This window comes from Ovis aries, chromosome 14 (assembly GCF_016772045.2).
Source record: "Ovis aries strain OAR_USU_Benz2616 breed Rambouillet chromosome 14, ARS-UI_Ramb_v3.0, whole genome shotgun sequence".
In the NCBI taxonomy this organism is placed as follows: Eukaryota; Metazoa; Chordata; class Mammalia; order Artiodactyla; family Bovidae; genus Ovis; species Ovis aries.
Window position 1 is genome coordinate 63,981,894 of NC_056067.1, and position 19,501 is coordinate 64,001,394.

The 19,501-nt window shown below is 65.2% G+C and overlaps 2 protein-coding genes across 8 annotated transcripts; one reads left to right on the forward strand and one right to left on the reverse strand.

Annotated features, from left to right (window-relative positions):
* The first annotated feature begins 194 nt into the window (after nucleotides 1-194).
* LENG1 (leukocyte receptor cluster member 1) lies at nucleotides 195-3,569 on the forward strand. Its single transcript, XM_004015435.5, has 4 exons — nucleotides 195-352; nucleotides 1,711-1,890; nucleotides 2,508-2,770; nucleotides 3,274-3,569. The coding sequence occupies exons 1-4, from the start codon at nucleotides 221-223 to the stop codon at nucleotides 3,485-3,487; spliced, it is 789 nt and encodes a 262-aa protein (XP_004015484.3). The 5' UTR covers nucleotides 195-220; the 3' UTR covers nucleotides 3,488-3,569.
* Nucleotides 3,527-19,107, reverse strand: CNOT3 (CCR4-NOT transcription complex subunit 3). 7 transcript variants are annotated; one of them, XM_027978834.3, is made up of 18 exons: nucleotides 18,867-19,107; nucleotides 14,216-14,290; nucleotides 14,046-14,113; nucleotides 13,707-13,781; nucleotides 13,468-13,557; nucleotides 13,178-13,306; nucleotides 12,992-13,087; nucleotides 11,551-11,773; nucleotides 11,338-11,471; nucleotides 10,828-10,884; nucleotides 8,451-8,811; nucleotides 8,246-8,369; nucleotides 7,496-7,694; nucleotides 6,070-6,169; nucleotides 5,784-5,982; nucleotides 5,578-5,710; nucleotides 4,988-5,113; nucleotides 3,527-3,865 (listed from the first exon to the last, which is right to left on the reverse strand). In XM_027978834.3, the coding sequence occupies exons 2-18, from the start codon at nucleotides 14,238-14,240 to the stop codon at nucleotides 3,767-3,769; spliced, it is 2,238 nt and encodes a 745-aa protein (XP_027834635.2). In that variant the 5' UTR covers nucleotides 14,241-14,290; nucleotides 18,867-19,107; the 3' UTR covers nucleotides 3,527-3,766. The 7 variants fall into 7 exon arrangements, with proteins under 7 accessions (XP_027834635.2, XP_027834634.2, XP_060254190.1 ...); XM_027978833.3 differs by having other exon boundaries at nucleotides 14,216-14,293; XM_060398207.1 differs by lacking the exon at nucleotides 18,867-19,107 and adding an exon at nucleotides 18,511-18,574.
* Between the last annotated feature and the right edge of the window lie 394 nt (nucleotides 19,108-19,501).

Sequence of the window (19,501 nt, forward strand, 5' to 3'; positions counted from 1 at the left end):
CTTGGGGAGCGGCGGTCGCTAGGCGACGCCACGCGCGATTCTCGGAGACGGGGGACGTGGGCCCCGCAGCCAGTCACCTCTCGCTACAGCCCTGGGGGGTCGTGTCAGGCAGCGCAGAGCCAATCCGTGGCCGAGGAAGGAGCAACGGGGCGGGGCCTGCCTCTCGCCAATTGGAAGTGCCAGGAGGTGGGCCTGTCGGTCCGCGGACGGCTGAGGCGCCATGAATATTTTACCCAAGAAGAGCTGGCACGTCCGGAACAAGGACAATGTCGCCCGCGTGCGGCGTGACGAGGCCCGAGCCCGTGAGGAGGAGAAAGAGCGTGAGCGGAGGGCGCTGCTCGCTCAGCAGGAGGTGAGCCCCCGGCCCGGGCGGACGCGGCGCCGCGGCTCAGCGCGCAGGCGCCGGGGAGCGGGGCGGCGCCGGGGAGCGGGGCGGCGCCGGGGAGCGGGGCGGCGCCGGGGAGCGGGGCGGCGCCGGGGAGCGGGGCGGCGCCGGGGAGCGGGGCGGCGCCGGGGAGCGGGCCACCCTGGCGGACCTGGGGCCCGGCTCCCGGGCGGGCTGGGCCTGCGGGCCGTGCCGACGTTCCCCTCGACCTCTCCTTGGTCCTCCTGGAGGGCCGGAGTAGGGGGTCGTGAGTAATCGGAGCCCTGGGCAGTTCACGGAAGCTCGGGCCGCTTGTTACTTTAGCTGTACAAACACCCTGTGCAGTGAGCTCTTGCTGTCCCCTGGCGGCTCAGACAGTAAAGAGTCTGCCTACAGTGCGGGAGACCCGGGTTCGACCCCAGGGTCGGGAAGATCCCCTGGAGAAGGAAATGGCGATCCGCTCCAGTATTCTTGCCTGGAGAATCCCCTGGATGAAGGAGCCTGGTGGGCTACATACCATGGGGTCTCAAGGAGTCGGAAACGACTGAGCGACTTCAGTTTCGCTTTCCCCTGTTCATCCCGTGCAAAGCGCTTGATTTGCAGTCTCTCGAGCCCTGTTCGTTCTTAGCGGGGCGGTTATCTCCCTTCGGCGGAGAAGTGAGATGGCTTCAGAGGAGCCACAGCGAAGCGACAGTGTCTCAAGCCAGTCCCGCTGCGCCAGGCGTGCCTTTTGCCTGCACCGCTGCGCACAAACGTTAGAGAGTCTCTCTAACTCCTCACCTGTTTGGTTTACACCTAGCTTCCAGTCCTTTGACTAATCCGATCGTCAGCACTGGCTGGGAGGTAGTCAGGGTTTTTAAAGCTCACCTTTATCGGACTTCCCTAGTGGCCCAGTGGCGTCCAATGCAGGGGCCCCAGATTCAGTCCTTGATCAGAGAACTAGATCGCACATGCTATAAAACTAGATCTGATGCAGCCAAAGCAATATTTTTTAAGTTCACGGTTATCAATAGAAATTGGAAATCAAATGGGCATAATGACTCAGCGCCCTTCCTGGAATTCAGATCACCTGTCCTAATAGATGTTTTGGCTGCCTTTATAGCTGTTTTCATTGTGTCAGAAATGAAACCCCCTCGTTTACTGTTTGGAAGATGGCTTACAAACCATGCCTTGCCTCACTGCTCCACCCTCTCCCCAGGAATAGTCAGGTGCCTCTTCTGGGTTCCCAGTGCCCCTGCTCCCTTCCTTCGAGCCCTTACCACTGCAGTGGTCAGCACTAGGCTCAAGAGTCCCTTGGGCTACAGCTAGGTTCTGAATGTTCTGCCTGTAACTTTTTTTCCCTCCAGGCCCGCACAGAATTCCTACGGAAGAAAGCCAGGCATCAGAACTCACTTCCTGCACTGGAAGCAGAAACGGGAGCCCCATGCAGTTCTGGCCCTGTGGATCTGTTTCGGGAGCTGCTGGAAGAAGGCAAGGGGGCGACGAGAGGCAATAAAGAGTACGAGGAAGAGAAGCGACAGGAGAAAGTAAGGTGGCCTTACCCTCTTCCTCGGGTCACGGGTGGAGCCAGGGGTGGGGGTGTACCTTGCCCTCAGGTGTGATTACGGGAATATTTAGGGAGATGGTGGGGATTAAACAAGCTAGAGAACTCAGAATAGTATTAGAACATAGCATGTTAAGAGGTGTTGATTATTGCCGGGTGCTAGGTAGACCCCCTCAGGTCTCTAACCTGATGTGCAAACCTTGAAGATGTTGGGAAGTGTTAAGCTTCTTAAAATGTAAATCAGACGCTGTCCCTCACTTGCCCTCGGGGTTTCCTATCAGACTGCCTCCCCGCCCCTCCCCCCTCAGTCACTGCTTTACCTGGCTGGCTTCACAGTTTCTTTTCTATCTCCTCAAAGATGCTGCCTTTGAACCCTAACATAAGCAGTCCCCTCCTTCCTATGCTGTTTGTTGCTGAAGCTGTCCTGGTGCCCCAGAGCAGGGGCACCCCGGGGACTCATCTCTGAAGTCCCAGCAGCTGGCAGAGTCGGCTCCTGACGGGCTCTGCTGGCTGAATGTCTGGTTCTGCCTCTGCGGGAACCCTGGCTGCCTGAGAGGGAACATGCTTCCTGTTCTCACTTTCACATCTTGTCTCCCTCAGGAGAGGCAAGAGAAAGCCCTGGGCATCCTAACATACCTGGGACAGAGTGCAGCGGAAGCCCAGACTCAGCCCCCATGGTACCAGCTGCCCCCTAGGCCGGGCGGCCCCGCCTCTGGTCCTGGGCCCGACGAGAGGATCAAGAGCCGCCTGGACCCGCTGCGGGAGATGCAGAAGCACTTGGGGAAGAAGAGAAAGCACAGTGGAGACAGTGGTGGTCACAGCACAAAGGAAAAGAAGGCGCCTGAGAAACAGCGACCCAAAGAGTAAGGAGCCTCTTTGGCCAAGTGGGCACCACGGGCGCTCTGGCTGAGGCAGGGGCTCTGGGGTCTGCAAGGTCAGGCCCATTTTCGTAACACCGTTGAACGTTTTCAGCCTTGTTCCGGGGTCTGCAGAGACTACATGGTATTTATTACAAGGCCACTGCCCTGGTGGCTGGTGGGCCATCTGCTTGCTCTTGTTCACGTTGTATACATTAGATTCTGGACAGCTCTGAGGTTGTTTCTGAGACCAGAGTTTGAGGAGCAGAGGTTCGAGTCAACAGGCGTTCTTGTGTTCCTAGGATGCCAGACCGCCGAGTGCAGGCTGGCACCCTGGCCAGTCTCCTCACAGAGGAGGGGATGAGCTAGGCAGTGCGCAAGTCCGCCCAGCCGAGGATTGGCAGAGGAGCACTGCCCGTCGAGGCCACCTGCTGGGTCCCAGCATCAAACCCCTGCCCTTCGAGGGGCTGGGCCTCCAGCTTCCCACACTGACTGTACTCTCCCTGCAGGCCTCCGTCCCTGGAGCAGCTGCGAGCGGACCGTCTGCGGCGGGAAGCGGCCGAGAGGGCGCGGGCAGAGGCCCTGCTGGCCCGGGTGGGTGGCACGGCGGCCCCGGAGGAGCAGCCGGAAGAGGTGGACGAGCGGCGGAGGCGGTACAACTCGCAGTTCAACCCCCAGCTGGCCCGGCGTCCCCGCCGCCAGGACCCACCCGCGGCTCCCTGACTCTCAAGGGGGGACAGGAGAGGCCGCTGCTGCCAGCCGTCATATAAAACTATTTATTCATAAATATTTTCCAAAATGAAAATAGGTTTACCAAAAAATGTCCCTCACTGGGGAGGGGAGGGGGCGGCCCTGGCCCGGGCCCGGGCCCTGGGGCGGGCTGGGGGAGCCTCCCAGCCCCCCGCTGCCAGGGGCGGGGCTGCCGAGGCCGGGCGCCGTCCCCCGGGGGCGGGGCCCTCACCTGGGCGGGGTCGCATGCGGGGAGGGGAGGCGGGGCCGGTGTCACTGGAGGTCCCGGTCCTCCAGGTAGCGGTACTCAAAGGTGAAGCCTTCCTTCTTCCGCTGGCCCCACTTCTCGTAGTCAAAGTAGATGTAGGTGCCCTGGCCGGGGGAGAAGGCGGTCAGTGAAGGCACGGGGCTTGGGGTCCGGCCGGAGGACGGAGGACGGAGGGCCGGCGCTCAGGGCCTGGCAGAGGCGGGCGCCGGCCCGCTGTGAGCATACGCCGCCTCCCTGCACCCTCACGAGGCTCTTCTCCGGCGGGAACGTGCTCGCCCCGCAGTGGAGCCGGCTCTGGCTCCAGGCGTGTGTGCCCAACTCCTGCTGCTCCTTGTGATGGCTGTGCCTTTGGAGCACTGATCACTGCTGAGTGTGAGGCAAACCCTCGAGGCCGCAGAACAGGCGGGGGCCTCCGTCCAGGCACGCTGCCTGGACAGACGTTTTATTACAACCACGGTGGCGCGGGAATTTCTGAGGGGCTGACGCCTAGAAACACACTCCCTTAAGAGGGTTACAGCCAGACGGGCAAGGGACAGGGCTGCAGTCCGTGTCCAGGAGACACTGTGGGGAGGGCGGGCTCTGAGTGAGTGGGGGGCGTGCTTCAGAGAACCTGCCATAACACAGGGAGCCCCTTGCTCAGGGCCCTGGCCTCTGCTGAAGGCCAGGTGGAGGAGGCACTGTGGGACACACCAGCTGCAAGTGAAATGAAGTGCAGCACAGCCAGGACACCACACAGCAGGCACCCGCACTTCCAGCGATCAGCTCGTTTAATCCTCACAACTGTGTAAGGGGAGGTCCTGTCACCCCGCTTTTACAGATAAGGAGACGGAGACACATGTTCACGTGAACCGTCCAGTCACCAGCTAGAGCTGGGTTCAAACCCAGGTGGTCTGGCTCAGTGAAGTGGAGGTTCTCATTACTTATTAGAACGAGAAGACATCTCCTTCCATGTAGCCGAGCCCCTGCCCTGCTGGGTTTGGGGAGTGTCGCATGCGCCCTGATCTTGGGTGGGAGACACTGCATCCCCCACCCCAAGGTGGAAGCGAGGCAGGGGCCAGGCTGCGCGGGGCTGGGAGGCTCCTCGGAGGAAGGCACCTCGGAGGCTGGTGCCTGTCTCGGCTGACCCGGAGCCGGCCAGGGTGGGGAAGAGGGTGGCCGGGCAGGCCGCGCTACGCGGACTCGGCCCGAGGGGACGGGGCCGACGGGGCGCGGGGAGGGGCCCTCACCTGCTCGAACTCGTCTGTGATGGTCTTGGGCTCCTCGTGCCTCTGGAACCACATCATGTACTTGGTGTGGAACCGCCAGGACTGCTTCTTCAGGGCCTTGGCCGCCAGGTACTGCGCCTTCGTGCCCTGGGGAGGGAAGGCGGGGCGCTCAGGGGTCAGGGCTGGGGCAGGGTGGCAGGCTGCCCCAGGCCCCGCCACAGACTGAGCCGGGCTGGGGCCCGAAACACAGCAGCGCGGCTCTGAAGGGAAAGGAGGCAGGAGGTGGAAAGTGCTTTCAGAAAAGCTTTGAGGAGGAAAAGCCACTGATCGTGATGAGAGCCGAGAGCAGGCAGTTTAGACTTTCCCAGGGAGGGCTGAGAGTGGAGGTCACTCCGTGGTGGTCCCCGGGGAGGCCTAAGAACGTGCCCATGGTTGCTGGGGCGGGCGGGCTCCCTGCTGCTGCCCTGGACAGGCCAGCCCCGACCTCGGCAGCCCTGACCCTCCTGCTGGAGCGGGGGAAGGGGTGGGCTGGGGCAGCAGGGGGTTGTAGTCCTGGTAGCTGCAGTGGGGCACCCACCTCACTCCTGCAGCCCGAGGGGGCCCTGCCGTACCTCCAGATAGTAGAAAATGAAGAAGAGCGTCTCGGTGGACAGGCGCTGGTAGAACTCCACGGTGTCCGAGTGTGGGGGTGGCATCTGGTGGTGGTAGGGGGGCGTCGGACAGGGGTTCCGGGGCAGGTACTGCCTGTGGGGGACAGGGGGTCAGGGCCGGCCAAGGGCAGAGGGCCGCGGCCCCCTCGCTTGCCACAGGCCCTCACCGGATGCGCTCCGAGTCTGAGGGGTGGGGCATGTGGTGCCAGGCGGCCTCCTCCATGGCCTGCTGGTAGAGCTGCTCCTTGGTGAGGGGCACCGGGCCCAGCGGACACACGCCCAGCGACAGCGGGATGTTCACCTCCGACAGCTGCAGGGGGGGCTGGGCCGAGGCCGGGGGTGCTGATGTGCTGCTCAGGAGGATGTCTGCAGAGCGGTGGCAAGCGTGAGGCCACAGCGTGCAGCCTGCCTGGTGGGCCCGCCCCGGCCCCGGCCCCGGCCCCGGCCACTCACCTCGCTCTGTCAGGTGTAGCGTGGGTACGGGGTCTTCGATGCCAGAGCTGATGGCCGCACGCTCCGCCATCGACTTCAGCGAGCTCAGAGGCTCGGGGGCCTGGGGAGGAAGGGTGGCTGAGGCCAGGGCGGCGGGCAGGCCCTGGTCCTCGCGGTCGGCACGCCTGCCTCTCCGCTGGGGTTCAGCTGAGCCAAAGCTGTCTGCATAGGACAAACTCCAGCAACACTGAGCAGCAGGGAGAAGACCCGGGCACAACCGAGTGCCCGCCGATCCAGGCACCCAACACGTGTAGACTCTGCTGCACAGCACCACAGGACACCCCCAAGCCCCCCACGCTGCAGATGGTCAGCGCTGTGGGAAGCCCCACCGAGCGCCCGCTTCTCTGCGCGCCCGCACGCCAGAAGGGCCTGCTCACTGCCCGCTCCGGCCTGGCCAGGCCCTGCAGCTGTTCTGACCTCCTCACCCCATGCTGGCAGTGACGAAGCTCTGCCCTGCTGCTCGGGCTCCCTTACCCCACAGCATGCTGTGCGCACGGGACCCGAGGGGACCTTTCCACCCACGTCTCTCCTGTCATCTCTCTCCTCGAAACCTTTCTACCCGTCCCCACGGCTCACTCAGTAACCGGAAGAAACAAAATGTGGACCAGTGTCGGGAACCTCAAGACTCATTTTTCTCCAGAGAAGTAAATGCACACGGAGCTTCCTGTTCACAGTACCTCTCAAGCTTGGGTGCTTACTCTGAGCCAGAGACGGTTCTGAGCGCGTCGTGAGGCCCGTCCCAAAGCAGCCCTCACACTGGAGGCGGGACTGTGAGCCCTTCCGTTTTTCCAGTTGAAGGAAGGAAGGGGCAGGGGACAGTGCAGGGCTGGGTCTCCCGAGGAGCAGAGGGCAGATACGCCCGCTCAGGAGGCCGCGCCCGGCCCGCTCACCCTGTCTGCTGAACCTGCCCGCCCCGGCCCTGGGTCCAGCCTGGATATGAGCCCCTCCCCTCACCCTGAGCCCTTGCTGGGGGTCTCCCCACGTTAAGGCAGGTATACCTGCATGGTCCACAGCACCCCGTGCCCCAGCCCAACCAGACCCGCCCCACAGCGTCTGCAGGGAAGGTGGGAAGTGAGTTCGGCCAGCACAAAGCGGCTCAGAGCAGACAAGTGTTTTCTGGAGTTAAGAGTTGTTTGTATTCAAAGGGAAGGAAGCAGTGAGGCCCGGACAGTGAGTTGTGTGAAACGACAGCCTCATGGGGCGAGCTGGGGACAGACTGATGGATGGAAGGTGACAGTGGACACAGGAGGCAAGGGTCCAGGGGACAGAGACCCTGGCAGGGAGCGGCAGAGCAGCCAGAGCCAAGGTGACAGCGCAGGGGTGTGGGCGAGGAGCCAGGGGGCCGTGCGGGCTGGAGGAGGGGCCCCGGGGCGAGGCGCGGGCCCACCTTGATCTCGGGTGCGGCGCTGAACTGCGGAGGCCCGTTCAGCAGGCTGCCAGCGGCCTTGGCCTCACTGAAGCTGGGCGTTGGGGAGCTGGGGGGGTTCACAGGGAGTGGCACCAGGAGGCTGGGCCCCCCTGCGTTGTTCCCTGAGCCTGGAGCCACGCCCCCGGCACCCACTGGGGCTGTGGCACTGGGTTCCTTCCTGTGGAGAACAGATGGGCGCAGGCTCAGAGGAGGGTCCCGGGTGGGACGGACAGGGAGACTCGGAGCTCGGGAAAGCCACAGAAGCAGCGTGCACAGTGGGGCCAGCGGTGGGGTGCGGTCAGCCCAGGACAGGGACACTGCTTGGGAAGGCGCATCCTCAGGAGACCTCCTCTGCAGTGGCCAGTGCAGCAGGGTGCGGGGAATGCCCACCCAGAGCCTGGGGAGGCGCCTGGGGTCAGCCCGCAGCCCCCAAGGGAGGGGAGCATGCTCTCGGGGTGTTCCCCTGGAAGGAGGACCCTGCGGGGGAGGAGGGCTGCCCTGAGACCTGGAGGAGTGCAGAGAAGGGGACAGAGACCCGCACTTGGAGAAATGGACGAGGACCCGCCTACGGAGCTAGGCCCTGGGAGGACACGGGCCAAGGAGACGCAGAGCGCCCAGCAGCGTGGGGCCCAGGGACAGCCCCGCTCGGACGGGGGCTTCTGGGGAGGGCCACTGGCACGGACAGGCACACATCTGCGCGCTGGGGCCGTGGCGGGGCCGCACACTCACGCGGTGCTGGGGGGTGGGTTGTGGGGGCCAGGCGGGGGGCCCAGGGCCTGGCTGCCCGTGCTGCTGCCCCCCGTGCTGCTGAGCGCTGCCTCCGCCGGGCTGTCTGCCACCACCGAGCTGTAACCTGGCAGGCAAGAGGGGTCAACGGCGGCCTCCACCACAGCCCCCCGGGGCCTTCCCCCTACCCCCGACCGCCCCCACTTACTGGTGGCACCGTTCTGCTTGCTGGCGCCCCCGCCTCCGCCACTGTTGCCCCCACCGGCGCCTCCCGCCCCAGGCTGGGCGCTGGGGGGCCGGGGCTGGGTGCTGGGGGGCCCACTGGGGGCCGGTGGGGCCACAGCCTGTGCGTAGGGGGCAGGGGTGCCCGCGCTGTGGCTGGGCGCCGGGCTGGCCTTGGTGCCCAGGGTGCTCGCGGGGGCAGCCACAGCTGGGGCCCCGTTGCTGCCAGGGGCGGCGCTCAAGGCGGAGGCGGCCGGCTGGGGGCCAGGCGGGTAGCTGGGCGGCACAGCCGGGGACTGAGGGTGCTGGCTGCTGTGGACGGGCTTGGAGCCATTTTTGGCTGGAGACTGCAGATGGGAAGGAGCAGAGGGTCAGGACCCAGGGGGCTGCCCGCACACCCTCCCTGCGACAAGGCCCATCCTCAGCGCTGGCCCTGCTGCCCCAGCCCTTGCGAGGACCCTGTGGCTTTCATCTCTAGCTCCACGCTGACAACACTCACGCATTTCCAGCTGGCACCCAGCCCGCCACATCCTGCCTGGACAACCCCCAATGACATCCTACAAGGACCTGGGACCCCTTCTGATGATGGGGAGATACCCCCACAACTTCCCACAGGGACCTGAGACCCAATCTGATGGGGGGGGGACACCTCCACAATGTCACACAGGGACCTGAGACCCCATCTGATGAGGGGGGGACAACCCCACAACATCCCACAGGTACCTGAGATCCCATCTGCTGAGCCAGAGGGACACCTCCACATCACCACACGAGGACCTGAGACCCCATCTGATGGGGGGGGGGGACAACCCCACAACATCCCACAGGTACCTGAGATCCCATCTGATGAGCCGGAGGGACACCTCCACAACATCACACGGGGACCTGAGACCCCATCTGATGAAGGGGGGACACCCCCACAATGTCACACAGGGACCTGAGACCCCATCTGATGAGGGGGGGACACCCCCACAACATCTCACAGGGACCTGAGATCCCATCTGATGACCTGGGGGGACACCCCCACAATGTCCCACAGGGACCTGAGACTCCATATGAATATCTGGGGGGTGGGGCAGATAATGGGAACCACAAATGTCCTCAGACTGAGGTGGCTGGACCCAGCCTGTCCTGCCTAAAAGTACGACAGGAATTCTGAATTAAACTGTCACTAACGTAACTTGGGAAGCTGCTGGTGACCCCCACGCCACAAAGTGGAATCCGGAGCCCAGTGCCAAGCCCACCCCTGCCCCAAGGCCGAGCTGTTGCCGCCCACGCTCAAGGCCCGGGCAGCCGGCCCCGCCGTCTCCAGGATCGCCCCGCCGTCTCCAGGATCGCCCCCCGCCTCCCGGATCGCCCCGCCGTCTCCAGGATCGCCCCGCCGTCTCCAGGATCGCCCCCCGCCTCCAGGATCGCCCTGCCGTCTCCAGGATCGCCCCCCGGTCTCCAGGATCGCCCCCCGCCTCCCGGATCGCCCCGCCGTCTCCAGGATCGCCCCCCGCCTCCCGGATCGCCCCGCCGTCTCCAGGATCGCCCCGCCGTCTCCAGGATTGCCCACCGCCTCCCGGATCGCCCCGCCGTCTCCCAGATTGCCAGCCCCCTCCTGGATCGCCCCACTGTCTCCCACATCGCCCCACCACCTCCCCAATGGCCCCGCTGCCTCCCAGGCCCTCGAGCCCACTGCGCACCAAGCAGGACTCCTGAGTCTGATTCTGTCTCCTTCCTGGAACCACGCTCGGTCACCCGTTTCACCCCAGCTCCACCACCCTGGCCTCAGCCTACCCCTGGGGACCAGCCCTCCCAGGAGCCCACACTCGCCTGCCCAAGCCCCCTTCGGGTGGGACAGGAGTCCCCACTGCGTGGCCCTGTCCAGGCAGAGGGGAGCAGAGCCCACCAGGCTCGCGAGGGGAGGCCTGCGGCACACATGGCCAGCACGGCCAAGGCCCAGAGCGCCCCTGAGACACGCAACCCGCGCGGCTCCCGACCTCTCACTGCTCAGGCTTGCTGGGCCCCTCCAGAGCTGCTCCACCGGTGTGGGCCCCAGGCCCCCGCCTGAGGTCCCGTACTCTGCAAGCCCAGCACGCCTGGCCGGCTCCCCGCCACGCTTCCCAGCCCATCACGACAGGCTCGTTGCCCGCCACTGCCTCACAGGGGGAGCCTCCTCTAATTCCCAGGGCCGCCACCTCTCCCTGGAAGCACCCACCGACCACGCCCTGCCGCTGCGCAGGCCTCCCAGGGAGCACCGCCGCCTGCCCAGCATGTCCCCAGAGCCCCGCACGAGGGCCGTGCTCTGGCTGCAGTGAGCCCTCGGGGAGGCGCGAATGATTGAGTGCCCTTGATGGGCCGACCCCCAGCGCACCTACCTGGCTGACTTCACTGTCCGTTGAGCGCCCCCTCTTCTTGTCGTCTTCCGAGTTTTCCTGATGTTCGAGAGGCGCGGTCAGAACCTGCGAGTCTCTAAGGCCTGACAGAGCCGCCTACTTCTGAGCCCCCAGATCTGAGGCCCGTGGGCCACTCCTGGCCCCAGAGCTGTTCAGGCCCCATGAGCTTCGCCTCCAGGGGAACCTACCCAACCCTGCTCCTCAGGACTCCTGTGTTTGGGGGCCAGCACCCCCGCCAGCCTCTCGGGGACCGCGGAAGCAGCTCTCCTTCGGGAGTCCCCCCGCCCCCTCCCAGGGGTCCAGTGGCCCAGGCACACCCCCAGCCCCCATCGTCCTCCACAGCCGGACCCACAGAGGCCCTGACTTCCCTGCCGGCGCTCTACAGCTGAGGGCCCAGAGCCCGAACACGGGGGCTCCCGGCAGGACACTCCTGAGACCCCGCCACCACGCCCCCAGCCCGAGCCTCTGGGCGACGCGGTCCCCAGGCCTCACCGTGGTGCAGTTGGCTGGGCTGGGCGGGATGGGCGAGCTGGAGGTGGTCGAGGTGGGCGTGCTGCTGGACTGGTTGAAGATCTCGTCCTCCATGTGGCTGTGGCTGGGGGGGGAGGTGGCGACCAGCGCCTGTGCTGTGGGAGTGGGCGGGCACGTCAGCGGGCAGCCCCCTCGCCAGGCCCCGCCGCCCCCGCAGGCCCGCGCCGCGCTCACGAATGTCCTCGAGGTCCAGGTCGTCGTAGAGGAACTCGTTCTCCTCGAAGTCGGGGTCCTGGGACGAGTCCACGTAGTACTCGACGTCGTCCTTGATCTTGCGGATGGCGTCCACCAGGATGGAGTCGTTGTCCAGCATGCGCAGGATGGTCTCCAGCATGCGCACGTGGTAGCGGTGCTTCTCGATGTGCCGCTTCAGGCCCTCGATGCGGTCCTGCTTCTGCTGGCGAGCCCGGGCCGGCTCAGGGGGGGCGGCGGGGCCCCGGGCCCCCCGAGTCTTCCCGAGCCCGCCCCCTGCCCTCCTGAGCCCACCCCAGTCCCCGGGCCCCCCGAGTCCTCCCGAGCCGGCCCCCTGCCCGCCCCCACCCACAGAGCCCGGGCCCCCTACAGAGCCTGCCCCCGCCCGTCCCCCTGCCCTCACAGAGCCCGCCCCAGGCCCCAGGCCCCCAGGCCCTCGATCCAGTCCTGCTTCTGCTGCCAAGCCCGGGCCCGGCTCAGGGGCCACGGGCCCGCCGGCCCCGTCCAGCCCTCCGGAGCCCACAGAGACAGCACACGCTTCCCACCCTGATATCACTGTCAGTGGCAGGGAGAGCCAGGGAGCCCTGCGGCTCCCTGCGACAGGCCCCATCCACCACCCAGCCACCCGCTTCTCTCAGTGGCAGCCCCCACCTGAGCCCACCCGCCCACTGCGTCCATCGCCTGCAGCACACTAACCCCTCGCCCCTCCTCGCCCTAACAGCAATAACGGCCAACCCCGTTTGGGGGTGCGTACTGCTCAAAACTATGACCATCTTTGTCACCACCCTGACACCACACCCTTATCCATGTACTCCTAAGTCTGGATTCAGAAGCCTGCCGCAAAGGCCCCATCGCCTTCATGATTTGACGTCTCAGCTCCAGCTCCAATCCCTCTGCCCTGCAAGGACCCGCCTCCCTCTGACACCTGGCCGCCCCTGCACCGTCCTCCACCCTCCTCTGCACACAGACAGGGGCACCCCTGGAACACAGACCCGGCAGTCCTGGCTCTCCGGGACTCGGGCCCTGGGCCCTGGCTTTGTCTCAAAGCATTCCTCTCCTCAGGCCAAACCAACCGTTCCTCCACGTCCCACTGTGCCCACACCTCCTGCCCTCCTCAGGTCCTCGGCCCTCAGTGGCTGGGAGGCCACAGCGGCAGCTCCCCAGCCTCCTGCCCTGGGGGCCTCAGGCTTCATGCTTACCCTCCACCAGAGCTGAACTTGGCATCTTCCCCAAAACCGCCCCTCCTGACAGCCCACTGTTCACCCAGACGCCAGGCAGCCCCCGTGGGACGGCTTTCCCCTTCCCCACAGCCCCAGCTCTCACCGTTCCCGCTCTGCCCCACCTGCCTCCGGAGCCCAGGCCCTGACTCCCAGCCGCCTGCCTGGACCTGCCCCTGCCCCCGCGCTCTGGGCCCCCCACTCACATCCTTGTCACCCTTCTTCTTGCGCGTCTGCACCGACAGGGACTCCACTTCGCTCTCAAACTGGTCCACCTGCATGTTCAGGGTGTCGATGGTGTTCTGCACGCAGAGGGGAGGAGACGGTCAGCAGAGTCCTCACCCCACGGAGCCAGGGCCCCGACTCGCTCAACCCCCCCTGCCCTGACACACCGTGAGCCACTGGCCGACCTCCTCCTTCTCCTTCTGGGCAGGGTCCACCTTCTGCGCCAGGCCCAGGCCCTCCTTGCTGTAGGCTTTGGTCTTGGTCTCTCGCTCCACGACTTTGAACCGTTCCATTTGCTGTGGAGAGCGCCGTTGGCAGGGGGTCCCAAAGGCGGGAGAGCGCACACCGGAGCCCCAGGGGCCGCCGCCTGCCTTCCCCAGGTCCTTCTTCTCAGGGCCTCTGGGGCCCCAGGACTCCTGCCACCCCCGCCTCTCAGACACCAACCCTGAGCTCCTACCGTCTCAATGAGCTTGCGGTTGTCTATGAGCTGCCTCTTGTCCTTGATCTCGTTGGATGCTACCCATGTCTTGATCTGGTCCCTCAGCCGCTAGAGGAGGCAACGGCAAGATGGTCAGGCGGCCTCAGGGCAGCCTGGCCCCCAGCTCTCCAGCCCTCAGCTTCCCGGGACCCAGCAGTCCACGCTCCCTGTTCCCGCCGCCCTCAGGACACAGGAGTCCAGGCCCCCAGCCCCCTCACTTGAAGCTTCTTAATCTCCTTCTTTAGATCAGCCTCATACTTTTCTTTCTGGTTCGCGTTGGCTGCATTGTGGAGCTGCGGGACGGAGAGAATGCAGGCGTCAGTGTGGTTCTGGCTGCCCGACGGCCCTCTGCAGGGGAAGACTCCAGTCTCTCTGCGGGCCGGGGACTCTGGGGGACCCACCCCCATGCCCACCAAGCCACCCCAGAGCGGCTTCTCTAAGGTCCTTACCACCTGGACAGGCAGGGCCCCTCCCGGTCCCTCTCAGGAGCTCCCCAGCCTTGTCCTGTTCGCCTATCCCTGGAGGTGCACCTGGATTTTTAGGCCCAGCCCCGGTACCTTCTGCCAAATATCTTCAAATTGCTCCACGCCCTCGGACACCTTCTTGAGGCAGCGGTCAATCTCACCTGGCAGGGAGGAAAGGAGACTGAGTGTCCTGCGAGGCAGCAGGCACCCAAAGAAGAGTTCTGAGGCGCGAGCGCGCGGCGCGCCGGCAGGAAGCCTGGTACCTTGGAGTTTGCGCTTGTCCGCCATCTTCCCTGCCCTACGGACGCGCTCTCTTCATACTCTCCTGGAGACAGACGCTGCTGGGAGAGAGCGAGGAGGAACACACGCTTACTCCCCGGCTGATGAGGGCCACAAACGAGGCCGGGACTACAGGGTGTGTGGATGGCGGAGGGGAAGAGGTAGTAGCTATCTGGTGACGGAGACCAGGCCCCATTCTCCTCCTCTGGCCCTGACTGCCCAGCACAGGTCTGGCCCATGAGAGGACTCTAGAAGTTTCTGACCAAGGAAATAGATATACTTTTTTCACACCTCTGACCCGGGAAGTGGAAAATTCCTAGGGCATGAAACACCTTCTCCCCCAGATGACACTCAAAAGGATTTCTTAGAGCAGGAAAATGGCACGTGGCCGAGTCAGGCTGACTGCTAGGGATGAGGCCTTAGACCCAGAGACCACGATTCCCCCAAAGGAGTCAAGCACACAGGTGACCAGAATCGTAACACAGCGGGAGATCACTCTCCAGACAAGTCAGGAGACAGAGAACTTTGCATCCCACAGAGAGGAGTTGGTACCGTATACACACGGTGAAGCTGTAAGGGACAGAGGGGAAGCGTGGTAGGAGCAGACGGAAGGTGCCTACACCTGGGAAAACCAAACCCACCAACCCTTACAGAGGGCTGGGCCCCAAGCAGAAGACGGCCTTAGACCTCTGATAAGTTTACTCCTGACGACAATCCTGAAACCAAAGAAGATATTACTACTAACCCGCAGGGCCAACACCACAAAGGGTTAGAGGTGTGGGGCAGAGAGCCCCACCAGAGAGGACCAGGAGAGGCGAGCACTCCGACAGAGATGAGAGAGGGGAGGGGACCTCGGCGGAGGCGGGGCTGCCTGCACCCCCGCAGGAAGGGATTACACGTCAGGTGCAGTGGCGGTGCAGACTCAGGACACCTAAGTCTTCCGACAAGCCTCCTCTCCACAGAGATGGGCATCTCCAGCCTACAGGAAGCGACACGAACCCAGAGGGGACTGAGGTCACAGGGGAGCCACCAGAAGCTTTCCCTGGGGGGAAGGTGCCCCTCAGGACCCGACCCCAAGCCCAGGAGAGATGGCGAGCCTCGGGGAGGGAGGTCCCTGCAGAGGTGGGGAGTGCACCCCACGGGCCAAGGTGGGGAGCCCCCGAGCAGCCCCAACTGCCCAGGCGGAAAGAGCAGGCCGAGGAGGACTAGGAGCCTCGACCCAGAGAGAAGTCATGCCAAGAGCGCCTCCACCACGGAGAAGGAACAGGGAGCCTCCGAAGAGTCCTGTCCCCCAGAACCTTCCACGGGGAGAGGAACATCCTGTATCTGTGCTGTCCGTGAACGTGGCGAGGGCAACACAGAACACAGCTACAGGTTCTGCTACCCAGTTGGGATTCCAATAAAACGTGCTAGCAGCCACCGGAGGGCCAGCGTCTGAGAGCACACCTTCGAACCAGCAGCAGCCCAGGACGGGCCCACCCTCCAGAGGGTCCCACTCTGGGGACGCCAACCTCTGATGGGGCGGGGGAGGCGCGGGGCAGAAAGGGCCAAGCGAGAGGGACAGCTGTACCCTCAGCCAGGGCTGGCTGACACGGCAAGGTGGGGAACACGGGGCAACTCCAGCTCCAGGAAGGCAGAGCAGCCAGAAAAAACACCCAGGAGCTCAAAGCAGGTGAGGCAGCACCTGGGCCCAGGAGCTCACACCAGGGCCTGGACTGGCCATGAGGCATGCAGCGGTGAGTCTCAGCCAACACCCCGACGCTGGAGCACTTCCTGCTGCCCAGGGGTGTCAGGGGCCAGGAGCGTCAGACAGGAGCTTCTGCTCTCCGCCTCTGCCCCAGAAGCTCCATGCGCGGGCAGGGACAGGCACTCCAGCCCAGAGGGTTTACGCCCCGAACAAGGCACTGCAGGCCTCAGGGAAGGGGGTCCCCACACTAAATGGGCCTGGGCACCCAGCCCAGGAGAGGAGCTGATGCCCTCTGGAGGAGCAACAGACTGCGGCAGCAGCAGTCCTGAAGGAAGCAGGTGCCAGGGCCAAGGAGAGCCTGAGCCCAGGAGTGACTTCTTCAGACAGCACCTCCAAGTGGGCAGGGCTGAGCCCGCGAGAAGACACCACCTGAGCTGGGGAAGGCAGCGGCTCCGAGGAGGGCTCGTACAGCGGGTCGGGTGCTCACACCCCACGATGGGTCGGTACTCACAGGAGCTGAGAGCCTTGGCTGCGGAGGCACCATGCCCCCACCCCACCCCAAGAAGCTCCCCCAGCAAGTGGGAGCCTGTGCCTCAGATCTGCAGGAAAGGCCTAGAAACGGGGCTGGAGCCCAAGTCCTGAGGCAGAGAAGCTCCTCACATAAGAGCCCCAGGCTGACAGGGCTGGGGGCCCTGCCACCCTCAGAGGGGCCGCCGGGGAGCTCCAGGGCAGGCAGGCGTGGCAGGGGTCTCGGGGGAGACGTGCAGGTGCTCTCACCGCCCAGAGTCTCTAACGGCACCCAGGACTCTGGAACCCTGGCCCGGGAGACTTAACCAAAACACTCCATCCAGGAGGAAGGCACATCCCCACGAGTCAGGAGCCTATCCTGGGGGTAGGGCGGTGAGCAGTGTGCCAGACCCACAGGAGCCAACGACCACTCGGGCAGGACTAAAACTCACACAGAGGAGCCCCCAAAGCGTCTTCACGGGAGACCACTCTGCCGCACACACGCCAAAAGAGCCAAAGCCTTAATCCTGGAGAACCAATACCAAGCGGTCCCTAACCCTGGGGGCTGTCACGAGCCGTAGGGGGAGGCGCCCTGGCCTGCTGGGGAGTGGTGCTGGAAGGCCTCCCTTAACCTGGGAGGCCACTGACAAGCAGGAGGCGGACATACCAGGTCCTGGGGTGGAGGGGGTCATCTCCCCGCTGCAAGGCCCAGGACCAAGGCTGGGGGACTGGGAATCCCACCCTGGGGTCTTCCCCTCAAGTCTCGGGCATCTTAACCCCCACATCAAGGAAGCTGGGCCTCAGGAGAGGGCAGACGCCGAGTCCCGCCTAGTGGGACATCACGTGCAGGGCAGAGACATTGGCCCTGGGCACCAGCACCGGGAAGGGTCCTTAGTCCCACGGTGGGGGGCACACAGAAAGGGGCGGACACCTCAAGTCCAACAGTGGCCAATGCCAACACCAACACAGACAGGAACCTACCCCCTGGAGAAGGCAACACCGAGAAGTTCCTCATCCTGGGGAAAACAGCCCCACTCCGGCCCCCAAACCCCACACTGCACAGCACAGGAACCTCAGCCTGGAGAACCTTACACTCCGAGGGGGCTCCAGTAGGGTGGTCTGGGCAGGCTTGAGCCCGGGTTCCACGACTGCTTACACCAAGAGCGTTCTTTAGGACTGGGGAGCTTCCACAGCCACAGTGAGGCGCCCAAGATGAACACTCAGGGGCTGGGGTCCTCGCTCTCTTGCAGGATCACACCCCACTGAAGGGACTAATGTGAATGGAGACAGAAGCCTCAGACCAAGGAAAGTGACAGCCGACACGGTGAGGGCAGTGAGGTGGGGAAGGAGCCAAAACAACCAGCACCAAAGGACAGGAGCAGCGACCGTGGGGAAGGGCTTGCCCCCGAGCTCACAGGCAGGGCCTGCTTAGAAAGAAGGGAGCTGGCGCTGCCCGCCACCAGGAGATGGCTGATGCCGCGGGGAGAGCGGGAACTTGGGAGGGGCCCCCAAGAGAGGACCAGGTGCCCGGGACCCACAGGAGCTCAACAGTCCCACCAAGAAGACCCTGAGGCAGGAGTGACATCAAGAGGAAGTCCACACCCGGAGCGGGCTGGGCAGAGTCTGGATCCAGGAGACAGAGCGTCCAAAAGAGCCAGGGACAGATACTCAAGAGTAAGAGCTGAGGCCCAAGTGGCCGACAGCGAGGACAGTCGTGACACCCGCGGGAGGAAGGCCTGGGCCGAGGGCCGTGCAAGCTTAGAGCCGGGGGACTTGTCAAGCCCTAGACCTGGCGGACTTGTCACTACAGAGGCAGAAACTTGGGCCGGAACTCCAAGCTCTGGAGCTGGTGTCTTCCCTCCAGGAGAACTGACACCCCCCGACCCTTCCCCAAAGAGAAGCGTGGCGCCCGCGGTGGGAGGGGAGCGGAGAAGAGGGGGAAGGGTGGCCCCTCTCCTCGTCCGGGGGACTCGCAGCCCCACACGCACGCGAAGGGGGCAGCCTCGCCCGGAGACCGCCCCCCCAGCACAGGGGCTGCAGCCGAGGGGTGGGGGGCAGGCACCTGAGCCCCGAGAGGGCGGGCACCTGCGGCCAGGGGCGCCTCCGTCCTTCCAGCGAGGAGCCAATACCGACGCGGAGAGGGGCGGGCACCTCGCACCCTCACACCCCACGGGGGCCCGACGCGGACGCCGCGCGGGGCCGGGGGCGGGGGCGGACCCCCGGGCGCCGCTGAGGGGCGTGGAGGAGGGCGGCGGGCGTGCGGGGGCCGCGCCCCGCCCGGCGGACGGCGAGCGCCGGGGCCGCGCGGGGGCGGGGGCGCCGCGCCGGCCATGTCGCGACAGGCGGCGGGGTCGCAGGGGCGGGAGGCGGCGGGGAAGGCGGCCGACGGCGCCGAGGGAGGAGGGGAAGGGGTCCGGCCCAGTCGAGCCTGACGCTCTCACCACAGGAGCTGGCGCCGCCGCTGAGGAGCGTATCGCGACAGGCGGGGGAGGCGAGCGCCCGCCGCCTTATTCTCGCGCCCCGGGCCCGGGCGCTATCGCGATAGCGGCGCGAAGCGGAAGTGGGGTGGGGGGAAGTGGGCCCGGGGTTGTTCTGACGACGGGGTCGGGGCTCAAGGGAGGCCGCGGCGTCTGCCGAAGGCTCCGCGGAAGCTGACCGGGCCCGGTCCAAGATGGCGGCGGCGGAGGAGGCCTCCCCTCCTCTCTTCTCGTCTCTGGCGCCGACCCGCCCCCGACCCCCGAATATAGGCCTATCATTGCTCCGGCCGCACGTCGCTCTTGCCCGTCGAGCTCGCTCTATTGGTTCTTGTTCGGGATGCGGCCGGCCCCCTCTCGATGATTGGACAATCGCCGCAAGGCGCGGCGTTCGATTGGCTTCCCGCGCGAGCTGCTAGGATTGGCTCACTCTTTCTTCCCCGCTCCGCCTCCTCCTCCCGCCTCGGGGCACAACACGCCAGCGCGAGGACTTGTGCGTCAATCCAGATGCCTGTGTCGCCCTGATTGGGTACGCCCGCCCCCCTCTCGTAACCCAATTGGTCGGGGGGAGGAGCTAGGCTGATCAGGGGCGGGAAGTCGTC